This window comes from Kwoniella dejecticola, chromosome 9, assembly GCF_000512565.2.
Source record: "Kwoniella dejecticola CBS 10117 chromosome 9, complete sequence".
NCBI classification, from domain to species: Eukaryota; Fungi; Basidiomycota; class Tremellomycetes; order Tremellales; family Cryptococcaceae; genus Kwoniella; species Kwoniella dejecticola.
Genome location: NC_089309.1, coordinates 904084 through 916123, shown reverse-complemented (window position 1 = coordinate 916123; position 12040 = coordinate 904084). Strand labels below are relative to the sequence as shown.

The 12040-nt window shown below is 48.3% G+C and overlaps 5 protein-coding genes across 5 annotated transcripts; 3 read left to right on the top strand and 2 right to left on the bottom strand.

Annotated features, from left to right (window-relative positions):
• I303_107292 (uncharacterized protein) lies at positions 1–2591 on the top strand (the record flags this gene model as incomplete). Its single annotated transcript, XM_018409975.1, has 6 exons — positions 1–650; positions 707–775; positions 857–866; positions 936–1641; positions 1712–1897; positions 1981–2591. 6 exons carry the CDS (start codon positions 1–3, stop codon positions 2589–2591), a joined length of 2232 nt encoding a protein of 743 aa, XP_018260978.1.
• A 791-nt stretch (positions 2592–3382) lies between these two features.
• Positions 3383–6013, bottom strand: I303_107291 (uncharacterized protein; the record flags this gene model as incomplete). Its single annotated transcript, XM_065969539.1, has 11 exons — positions 3383–4040; positions 4122–4204; positions 4271–4405; positions 4482–4564; positions 4636–4646; positions 4717–4750; positions 4825–5046; positions 5113–5229; positions 5297–5349; positions 5435–5800; positions 5868–6013. The coding sequence occupies 11 exons, from the start codon at positions 6011–6013 to the stop codon at positions 3383–3385; spliced, it is 1908 nt and encodes a 635-aa protein (XP_065825611.1).
• Positions 6014–6460: 447 nt separating this feature from the next.
• Positions 6461–7932, top strand: I303_107290 (uncharacterized protein; the record flags this gene model as incomplete). Its single annotated transcript, XM_018409973.1, has 3 exons — positions 6461–6547; positions 6682–7251; positions 7387–7932. The coding sequence occupies 3 exons, from the start codon at positions 6461–6463 to the stop codon at positions 7930–7932; spliced, it is 1203 nt and encodes a 400-aa protein (XP_018260976.1).
• A 538-nt stretch (positions 7933–8470) lies between these two features.
• On the bottom strand, positions 8471–9513 carry I303_107289 (uncharacterized protein; the record flags this gene model as incomplete). Its single annotated transcript, XM_018409972.1, has 4 exons — positions 8471–8683; positions 8985–9236; positions 9350–9432; positions 9507–9513. 4 exons carry the CDS (start codon positions 9511–9513, stop codon positions 8471–8473), a joined length of 555 nt encoding a protein of 184 aa, XP_018260975.1.
• Positions 9514–9998: 485 nt separating this feature from the next.
• I303_107288 (H/ACA ribonucleoprotein complex subunit 1) lies at positions 9999–11464 on the top strand (the record flags this gene model as incomplete). Its single annotated transcript, XM_018409971.1, has 4 exons — positions 9999–10065; positions 10212–10277; positions 10486–10770; positions 11235–11464. The coding sequence occupies 4 exons, from the start codon at positions 9999–10001 to the stop codon at positions 11462–11464; spliced, it is 648 nt and encodes a 215-aa protein (XP_018260974.1).
• Between the last annotated feature and the right edge of the window lie 576 nt (positions 11465–12040).

Here is a 12040-nt window from a genome sequence, read left to right as displayed (position 1 = left end):
ATGCCGATGAGTGATAACGACAGACCATCGCATTTTGCTGAAACTCCCAGTAAAAGAAGATTATCTCTTCGCTTGGGACCGGAGTCTTCCGACTCGACGTCCGACAAGAAAGCAAGAATCGAGCCCCTTCATACGGCTCGACCGAGAGCTGCTGGCGATCCCTCTGATGAGCTCGAGCAACCGCAAACAGGCACTTCCACCAGATTCACCCACTCTTCCTATTCGTCACCCGGGAGTTCTACCGAAGATGACCGGGACAGATCGTTCCACGACCGGAGGAGTGGGAGACTCGATGATACATACCCTTCCCAGCATCGACGTCGACCATCATACCCTTCGGCATGGGATATAGGCGAAAATGAGCGGGGGAATCTTTCTGCCGCATCTTCCTCTCGTCAGCCCCATCGCTCGCAATTGCATCATTCTGCCGCAAATACGTCTATCAACGCATCCAGAAACTCCAGCCCACCACCAAGCTCCAACCTCTCATCTGGTCAACCTCTAGTGAATCCGCCTCAGAAAACGCAAGCTGCATTCGTGGGCAAGCTGTATTCGATGTTAGAGGATGAAGACATCGCGAAGACGGGACTGATCTACTGGTCTGCAGAAGGAACCACGTTCACTTGTCCAAACCCGCAGGAATTCTCGAAGTGAGTGTCTGGATGATGAAAGAGACAAAAGAAACACCTCCTGATCTGTGACTCAGAGTGGTGCTTCCACGCTTTTTCAAGCACAACAATTGGCAGAGTTTCGTCCGTCAATTGAATATGTATTCGTGAGTTTTCCCATTTGTGGCACTGACACAAGAGTAATTTTGCTGATGATAACCTTATTTGCTCATTTCGGCTTGTTTCAGATTCAACAAAGTGAGCAAACCTTAATTCCCATTCACAGAATCACCTGATTCGTATTTGCTGATCTCGATCACGGTACAGGTCAATGACATATACACTACCACGATTGACCCGCAAGCATGGGAATTTCGTCATAGCCTGTTCCGCCGCGGCGAGCCTCATCTTTTGGCCAGTATCAAGCGGAAGTCGTCCCGGCCAAGTGCGCACGATGGCGGACAACCGATCTCCCCGACTGAAGATATGGCTGAACTGGCTAAGCCTGTTGCCGGATGGATGAGAGATATGCCCGGTCAAGCTGGACCTCCGAGCTCTCAGCCCAATGTATTGAGGTTGGCCTCTCCACCTCAAGCTCAACGGAATATCGTATTCCCGTATTCCGGTCCGAATGAGGATAATCGGCCAACTACGACCGCTGGGTTATGGGAGTCAAGGCAACCCTCATCCCATGGTAATGGACCGCCACCAATGACCATCAGAATGCCACCTCCACTGTCAGACCGACCACCTCAACCTCAGTCTCAGGTCCCGCGATATCATCCTGATCCCTCAAGACCCCCTTTATCCGCGCAAAGGTTTCTGCCCCCAAATTTCTCGGACTCACCTTATTATCCTTCCCGGTCGGATCCGGTCTCGGTAGAGAGCCTCTCGAATCAAGTCATTGTTCTCGAAGAAAGATTACAGCGTATCACTGAGGTGCTGAATCATGATCGTATCGAACATGTCCGGTATAATCTTGATTTCACCTCCTACCTTCTACAGATGGTTGGCTGGGCTTTTGGGCAAGAACGTGAGTCAAGGAGGTTCTCATCCATATTATTACCTGGAATCACACAATTGCTGATATTCATGTTCTATAGCTTTGCCCGAGATGAAAGCCTTGCACGATACGCTCACCCGTCAAAATGCCGACATGAGGCAGAAATACGAAGACCTCATGGCCTCCGATGCACTTGCTATCATGGCTAGTGGTGGCGGTATGAGCAATCGAGATCGTGTCCCTGAAGGAGATCGTGATAGAGGTGATAGACGTCTTCGTTATCCTCGTAAGTCCCATTGTCAACCGGAAAGTGGCACGCTGTATATGGCAGGATAAACTAATAGAAACTGTTCTTGCTCTTTGACGCAGTCGACAACACTGTGCCGAATTCCGCGCGCTCAGTCCACGCGACTTTGCCTACACCGAGACTTCCGCCGTCGGCCAACAATCTGTCCAGAGGCGCCACTCCTTTGGTCTCTCCATCCATTAGGGAATTCGGCGATACTGCCACCACTCAACTGCTCTCTCGACCACCTACCGGATTCACGTCTACACTGACAGGAGACCCTTATCCTCCGTCTCAGCAGCAGCACCAGCAGCAACATCTTGGAAACGTCAATCTCCCATTACCTCTGAATCTGACGCGGTCATCTAATCCGAACGTATCGTATTTCCCGACCACTGCTCATACTACCTCTTCCGGTGGACTGACTCCTACGGTAAATGGATTCACGATGGCGAAAACGCAGACGTCAACGTCAACGTCAATGAGTGATGCGGAAAGGATCGAACCTCGTCGGACGCCCCGAGAGGAGCCTAAGAATGTCATACCGTCCACGATGAATGCCAAAGCGAAAGCGGAAGACAATAGATCCGGCCAGGTCACGCCCCCGTCGCGCAAGGAAGGAGATACAGGGACAGATACGAGGAGTCAGGAGGAAATGAAACCTAAAGCCGGCTTGAGAAATCTGCTCAACTGAAAGGCCATGCATGATACATAGTCGTAGATCCGATCCAACCAAAAAGCAGGGAATGACGTATGGAAGGAAGAGTCTGTCGGGGTGGAGATCCATGTACCTGCATCTAGCTGTAGTTGTCCGAAGTGATGGCTGCAGAGTATAGATAGTCTAGACGCGAATCTATGGGACATTGCGAGACTGAAAAGATCTATGGGCAGAGTATGTATGTATATAAAGAGGAGAAGGTAGCATAGTACAGAGGTAGAGGTGGTTTTATCAATTAGCATGGCATGGCATGGCTTGAAATCGCATGAATCGATCTACCAATCATAATCTCTTTCTCGAGCGTGGACAGGGGGGTACACATGTGATATTGTACTGTACACACGTACACACGCCTTTGACGTAACGAAATTTATATTCTGCCCGATTGTTGTCGTACATGCACAGTCACTGACAAATGACATACATGAATTAACATCAACAGGTGATAAGATCAATGTAAATACAACAGTCAGCCGGACAATTGAAGCCGCCATAGACTGATTGTCAAAACAAAGTACTGTACAAACTAATTGTCAAAACAAAGTACAAACTAAATGTCGAAAGGATTAACAAAATACAGTATTGAGTATCAACAACGCCAGCGCTTTTCAGAAAGAGTCGTGTGTCATCATATGAGAACGGTATGGAGGATCACTGTTTAATCGTGATTGTGACTGAGATACGATACGTAGATACAAGGTCCAATTTATCGGGAGCAGCTTATCTCTCTTTTCGCATTCGCACCGAACAACCAATACTCCAATCGATCATTCGAAATGATCCGCTCTGATAGTCGTACTAGTCACCTTCTTCCTCTTTTCCCTCTCTGCACGAGTCAATATCGGCCCACCAGTGAAAGCCAATATTTGATATTCTGTATGTCTCGATAAAGTCCCCAAATTCACTCGGAAGTAATTAAGTGTCTTCAGAGTATCAGGCGTATCAAGCGGCTGAGCAATACTACCATTACCACTCTGTCCAGCTTGCCCTCCAGACATTCCGTTACCACCTGCACTGTCAGTTGGAGTATTGGTAGTTCTGGAAAATTTCTTTCTGACCCATCCACCAGCGGTCAGCTCTTCGTCTTCCTCCAAAGCGAAACCACCGCGCGGATGAAGTGCAGGTCCCTCTTCTCCTTCTCCGATGGCATTGCTGTTTTCAGCACCGTTGGCATGCGAGTCCAAGTCAGGATCAAAGGACGAATAATCGATCTCCGCTCGGCCATTCGTGTATGGTCGCGAGAATGGTTTGGACTCGTGTGTATTGGAGATGGACGATGATCGCTTTTTGAGTAGGCTTGGTTTTGATACTTTCGAAGAGAGGCTATGCCCTGCTTCGAGTGACGGAGAGGCGGCTTGTTGCTGGTCTTGTCTTGTTTGAGTTAAATTGGCGATTCCCGCGGAACGTGTATCTTTAGGCATAGATCTGGGAAACGCAATACAAGAGAAATCGTTAATTGGTTGATATGGTCGCACAATGAGTCGCATGCGGATGCATATCGCTCACCTCCCTGGATCGAAGAGCAACAAATTGACGTCGCCTCGAGCATTCTCTTCGAAACCGATGATCGTCCGGGAATGACCATTATGCTTAATCAAGAGACATAAGCTATTCATCCTACTGATCATGAGACGGGACTACGCTGGGCAGCTTACCTGAAGGATGAGCGGGAATTTCTGGGATACCCTCACGACCTCGCCTCGGCCTACACCGCTCTCCGATGTACGCATCATCACGTCGAAAGCTGATTTCGGATATATGTTCGGCGAGTATCCAGTTGGACCCTCGGTCTGTTACATGCTGAGTTTCAGCTAGTTTCGCTGCACTCTTAACGTCAGGCAGCTCCGTGTGGATCTCGAAGCTCACGAAATACGCGATTACCCATTTCTGCAATGCAATATGAGCTGCTCTAGAACCATCCTTCGGATTTTGCGGTTTAGGAAAATCGTCTGCCAATGTCATCCTCGCTCATCAGCATCGTAAAGTATAGCCTAGCCCCCGGACAGTATGCTCAACTTACAAATTTTGCATCTAACCAGACCATCACAGCCCAGATCAGCTTACTCTGTGTCATCCATATTTGCTCACAAAACCGACTCACGGAATACCTTTATAGCTGAACATAGCATACAGATCTGGCCCAGCGCTTTCAGCTACGGTGGTCCTTCTCTGTACCGCTATCACAGCTAATTATACATGGAACACGTACCGGACGGACCAATCCATTTCCTCGTGCCTAGTATTTTCCCTTTCAATTGTTTTCTTCCTTCCGGATCGAAACCTTCTTCCCAGGCTTCTCGGATCCAGCCTTGTACCCTCCTAACACCAGGTTGCGCCCCGTTGCTCTGCCTGTCGAATATGGTTTGATACGTCGGTATAGATAGAAGAGAGGAGAGCGACATCAAACAATTCCTATATCCGCACCCCCATCCTGATATTCGTTGAATGTCACCTTTTTAGCTCTGTTATATGTTGAGAGACTGTGAAATGGACACACCCATATCGAATTTCCATATACCCTTTATATGGGTGATATCCCTACACAGGACTGCTCGGCGAGTTATACCTTTCTGAGAGGCTTTCCGCAGGGTCTGTGCAAGGACAGGTATCACACCTATAGGACAATTATCGGCTCAGCTTGCGAGTTGGTCCTTCTCGTCTAAGGAGGGCGGCAAGCTGACCTGGTGAGAAGTTGCTCGGTATTTCCTTGATCGGCCCGTGTATAGGATCCCACCTGATCGTCAAGGAATTGTCAGTCATAAATGAATTGGTCATCCTATAATAGCCGACCTGACTTGAAGTGGATCGAATCGACTCACCATTCGTCACCCCTTTGTACCTTCTTACCTGCCCAATCCATCCATCCACCCGGTCGAGCAGTCCCCTCCCATTCTTCATCTACGGCCTCATCACCCTCACTCAGGTTCCTACCGTTTTGCAATGTCGCTGAAGAAGCAACGCTAAAATCGTAATCGTAATCGTAATCGCGCTGATGTTCTTGCGTGTCTGCCCCTACGCTCTGACCTCCATCGCGGAAATCGGAAGATCTAGGTCGTTTCAGCGAGTTATGAGGGGAGGGAAGAGACGATTCCCCGTCCAAGCATAAATTGACGTGAGTCTGTGCTTCAGACACAGAGAGGAAAGAGAGGGGGAAGTCGCATATTGGACAGATGTCTTCGGCGGTGCTATGTATATAGTGGTTTAAGCGTCATGGGATGATCTGAATATAACGGTAACTCGCTGTTGACTTACTGTCTCTCGCCAGGTAAATCGGCAGCCAATGGTATCGGTGGTGGAGTCGCAGTCGATGGACCAGCTTCGAAGTGCGAGTTTACATGATAAGCGAATGCCCCTTGGTCGGCATTCTGGGTCTCGCCGCAGACCGGACAGGTCGACATGGTCACTTTCACTCGTCTGCGGATAAATTGTCGATGTGGACGTTGTGCGATTGATGGAGGCGGCTTGCTTCGAAATACTGTCTCTATGCTTTGAAATAGGTGCACTATATCTACTATATATACAATCTGATATTTCGGTCAACGAGCGATGCAATGGGTCTCCGAGAATCTGTCTGTTTGAGATTGCATGACCGAGTGAGAGAATGATGCTGTGTCAACTTTACTATTGCTGTTCTTCCTCCACTTACAGTGAACTGTGGGGACTCCACACCCATATTACAGTAATGAATTGCGTGCGAGTGGGAAATCTGGAATACTCGGGCTTGTCATTCGGATTTTGATCATTTAACGTCATTAATCCACCAAAGCCAAGTCAAAACTGGCATCGAAAATCAAAATCACCCTATCACCTAATCATAGTATCTCGCTACTTTAATACTCGTACTCATGTCTGATACAAGAGCAGAAGCAGAGAAAGAATTAGAAACATTAGAGACAGCCGAAATGAGTGGTGATTTGGAAGACAGCTTGGGTGTGAGTCTTGAGTCCTGAGTTTTATCCCGCCTTACTCTGCTTCGGCCAACACCTTGTCGACATACAATGGAACAAACCCTTGCTATCTTAGATAAACGTACAGGAAGCTGAATCACCCTTCTGATCAATCATAGTCCGCCTTGGAATCGTCATTCAACCTTCCTCCTCCTCCACCAGCACCCGCAAAAGGCTCCGACAAGGCCCACGAACCATCAGCTATTCCCGATGAGACCGTCCAAGCGTCCCTCGCCGAGCCTGTGGAGGGTATGGCCGAGTGGAAAGACACCCTCGAGGGCTACACCAGGGAATGGCAAGCCGAGTCCTCAGTAGCCAGAGAGAAAGCCCTAGCTACGAGACAGCGTATCGAGAAAGAGAATGCCGATGCCGAGCAGAAGATGAAAGATGATTTGGCCAAGGAGAAAAAGGCTAAACTTGATGCGGAGAAAAAGAAGCGCGATCAAGAGAGACTCAAAGCTGAACTCGAGGGTGAACAAGAGGATCTCTCAAACAAGAGAAAAAGCCAGAATCAGGGTAAATCGACGTCCAATGAGAAAGTGAAAGAAGCTTGGGAATTGGTCGGAGACAAGAAGACGACCGATGGGAAAGGCGCTGGTGCTGGTGCTGGTGCTGGTGCTGGTGCTGGTGCGACTCCTGAGACTGATGTGAGGGGACCAGGAAAAGAGCCGCAGAAGGAGAGTAAGCCTGTGCGTCAATGTTTTCTACTTATCGTCTAAACCTTCGAAATCGGAGAAGTTCAGGTGCCCTGCGCCCTATGTGTCTACGGTTTGATCAAGCCTGATCACTGATGATCACTGGTATCTCCTCCTCATCAAATACAGCTCTCGTACGATCCAACCCGATCGACCGATCCCATCCCACCCGTGTTCCAAGATCCCGTACCCATCTCCCGCTCTGCTGCACCCACCGAATCAGCCACTCTATCCAGGCACTCAGCAACTTCCGGGGCATGGGAAGAAGTATCTCGTGGATCTCCAGAAACGGCTTCATCAGGAGAAGAAGTCTCAAGACCACAATCTAACTCTGAAGAATCAGATATCGTCAATATCAATAACGATAAACCCGCTTCGAGTAGAAATCAAAATCAAAATCAATCTCAGGGTCAACCACCTCAACAACCCCCTTCTTTGACTTTGAGCCTGTTCGACCCCTCTCAATTAACCTTCCGAAGGGTATTAGCTGTAGTAGGTATTAACCTGCTTCTGCCATTTGTGAATGGTGTCTTCCTTGGGTTCGGGGAGATCTTTGCTAGGGAGGTGGTACGTGTTGGAAAGCTCGTCTGGAGGGGCGAAAGGACGATCTGGAGTTTCGGAAGAGGTGCGGCTGGGAGAGGTACGAGTGGAGTAGGGTTGAGTGGGGGTTTCTAAAATTATCGATAAATCACCCAACTGCATATGGTGCATATTGTGCGCATTTATGAGTTGATCAAAAAGGAGTTCGGGGTATTTATTGCCTCTGATGCTACATAGAACCGCAAGTACGCTAGGTATGGGTATATAATCAAATGGTTTCAGGTCATACTATTCATGCATCTATATATCTGGGATGCGGAATTGGCAAAGAATATCGTTCCCCTTCTTCAGTCTCGATATCGTGGTCGTTAGCTCATGAGTACAGATCATTCTACTAGTACAATCGGTATGTCTTTTTACTTTCCGCGTCGTCCACCTATATCGTATCGCTTGTCGTCACCGTCGAACCAAGGCTGAATTTACAGCAGATCATGTTCGAGCATGACTAGCAGGTCCTGATTCGCTTTAGTTGCTTTGCAATTCTCCTTGGCTTTCCCATAAATATTTCAGGTAATCTTGATTGCGAACTTTGACATTTACCTTCGCTCCAATTTCGAATCTGAATCGACTTTCTTTCGACTATCAGGCCCGATCTCGCTGTCTTTCCTCTAGCTTACCCCCTGGCCTCTAATTTACCGACTAACCAATCCATACCCTCGAACAGCCCTAACCCAGTTAACGCACTACATCCCATAATCTGCCATTCTCTCTCCCTCAGATCCGTCAATCCTAATGCTTCGGAGACTTGTGCAGGGGTCAGACGGCCTTGCGATACGGGTAAATCCTGTTTGTTTGCGAGGACCAGTAAGAGGGACGTTTTCAGTTGCTACGAAGTCAAGGCGGATCAGTGATTGGTCACGATAGCTCCTTGGTTTGAATGTGCTTTAATTCTGTAGTGTTGGACTGCGAGTGCAAGATGAACGAGGGACACGGGTGGAGTGGGCTTCGATAGATCAAAGACGAAAGAGGAAAAGATAAATTGAACTTGGAACAGATGGCGCAAGATCGAGACGAGGGGAAAGTCGAGTAAAGGAACAGGAAAAGTAAATCAAATCGAGAAGAATGCGACAAAACACACACCAAGTCGGAAGATAATGTAGTGTGAGACGAGGGAACGCCTGACTCACCTCATCCGAAACCAGCTTCATCAATTCCGCTTTAACCATCCCCAAGCGCGCACTATCGCTCGAGTCAATCACTAGAATAATAGCCTCTGTGCCCTGGAAATATTGGGCCCAGGACGACCTCAGTGAAGTTTGTCCTCCGATATCTATTAGGCCGAATCGGACGCCCTTGTAGTCGTATATCTCGTGGTTCGATCCTACGGTCGGGGCGGACGCTACGACGGAGCCCATGGTGATTCGATATAATATCGTTGACTGCAAGATATTACATTGATCACGAGATTAGCTCTCGCTCCCATGCAAGTTTTCCATAGACCTCACAGCACATGTGAGGCGAATACGAGCCGTCATCAATGGATCTGACGCACCTTTCCGGCATTGTCCAGACCTAGTATCAGGACTTTGGTCTCCCGTTTCGAGAATAGACGCGACCACAAGGAGGAGAATGTCACTGTCAAGATGGAGTCAGCGCTGTGATTGAGTTAACATATTCAATACAATTGGTCTATAACAGATGGTACTTACATCCCATTCTGTCTTGCTGCGTTTGACTTGCTTATCGTATCTGATCTGTGAATCGGTCGAGCTGTCTCCCAATGTATTGAGGCCATGTATCAGTCAGTGCTATCCATGCTTGTGATCACCGTCAACAGCCCCTGCGTACTCTACCCCGTATTCTTACCCCATGTTCCCACGTGTTCGACATGCATTCCAAAACCGAAATTAATTAATCGATGCATCTGAAAAAAGCTTGAAAGTGCAACCCACTTAAAAACAAGGTCGAAAGCAAAAAGTTGTGGAGGAATTTATCGCCAAAACGGATTTCGAGGTTTAGAGGTTGTCATATAGCATTGAAAGGGAATCAAGAACAACATCATACGATTCAATCACACTTGAGACTGAAGAAACCGGACCAACCAACGAAGGCTACGCTGCAGGACGACCAAGAGGCCGCACACACATATATATATATACATATCCCTACCGACTTCTGCAAATAGCTAACTCACTTGGACAATGAGCGGAAGAGGTGGATTCTCTGGACGGGGCGGAGGTGATAGAGGAGGACGAGGTGGATTCCGAGGTGCGTATCGGCCGTCTATATTGCCACAATGCCCCTTTCTGCTTAGATATGGGTTTGGGCATGGATATTCGGATATCGATCATCATCTTCCGAACACGGCCGACGAATCCGTAGTATTCAAGCTGATTTTGTGCTATGCTCGACAGGCGGAGGTAGAGGTGGAAGAGGAGGATTCGGTCAACGTGATTTCGGACCTCCCGAGACTGTCCAAGGTGAGTCGAGTCTAGCTAGAGTCCAATGCATTCTGCAAATGCCAAAATCATAGCACCAATCCACAATTCCAAAATCGATCCTATCCCTGACGAGAGACGCATCCAATCTGTCATCTATATGACTATCCACTCTGCTTCGTCTTCATCAGAATACTGACTGACCTATCATTCACCCACCCCTTCGCCCCTTCGCCCCTTGTTACTCTAGAAATCGGATCATTCCTCCACCCCGTCGAATCGGAAATGCTCTGCTCCCTCGTGACTCCCAGTAAGATACCGTACTTCAACGCTCCGATATACTTGCAGAACAAGACGCAGATCGGTAAAGTCGACGAGATCCTCGGTCCGATAAACCAGGTCTACTTCACGGTGAAGATGGATTCAGGCATGGTAGCTACCTCGTTCAAACCCGAAGACAAAGTGTATATCTCAGGAGAGAAGCTGTTGCCCATAGAGAGGTTTTTGCCGAAACCCAAAACGGCAGGTGGGAAGGGTGAGTCCGAGTCCGAGTCCGAGTCCGAGTTTGGACCACCTCATTTAACAACCCCTTTGATGGATATTTCTTTGTTTCAATGCTGATTCTGACTTGTTCACTCAACCTTGACTCCACCTACGCGTCAATTGTTGCTATTCTATAGTCGAGAGTAAGTCTACCTCCCGGTCGATCATATCCAATCGCATAACAGCAAATCTCAGTAAAACCCAATTCTCCCACTTCCCTCTCCCAGTCTTCTCTCCCCGCCACACCCACACTCACTCTCCCATCACCCCATCACACATGATGATACATTAACTCAGCTCACTCCGAAACGAAATCGTTCATGAGGCTACCATAACAACGCATATCTGATCTATCTTCTCTTTTCATTCTACACCCCTCATCCTTTTTCACGATTGTGTGTAATCGTCTTGTGTTTGGAAGCTGACCTGGTGCTGTATGTGCTCTTCAATTGACAGAACGAGGCGGCGCTCGAGGCGGTGCTGGCGGTCGTGGAGGAGCCAGAGGCCGAGGCGGTCCACCGGGCCGAGGAGGCGGTCGGGGTGGTTTCTCAGCTCGTGGTGCGCCAGGTGGCAGAGGGGGAGGTAGAGGTGGATTCGGCGGTGGACGGGGTGGAAGTGGAGGACGAGGTGGGGGAGGAGGGGGTAGGGGTGGATTTGGTGGAGGACGAGGTAGAGGAGGGTATTAGATTTTGGCTTTTTGATTTACGCTTGCGTTTTTTACTTTGTTGGGCATGTATCTTCTATTTGATTTGGAATTGCACGATAAACGGTGAATGACCGGCATTGGAAAGTGAATGGGGTTTGGAACAGGAGGAACACGCGAGGAGTCTATTGCTTCATTGTATAATACCATCTGATTTCACCCTTCCAGCTCATCTCAACCTTCTCCTGCATTGCTCTTTCTAAAGCGCAGTCGTCGATCGTGGTAACATTCGATTCATTCAATCATTCATCGTTCATGAAAATCATCTCAAATACATATCTATCATCGCGTCTTGACCCTTACGCATTACGCATTACGCATCATGTACCGCATCTCACATATCACGCCTCTGCCTCCCCTTCATTCACTTTCCACTTTCATGCCCAATATCAATCTGAGAAAGAAAAAACGAGGAACAAAGCGACTTCTGTACAACGCATTATATCCATATGGCATCGCGTTGTTTCGGGTCAAGCGAATCTCCCTCGTTCATAGACCTTTTAATTCTTTAAATGTACCTCTTCTTTCGTGAGTTTTGGCATTGAGCCAGACTGATATT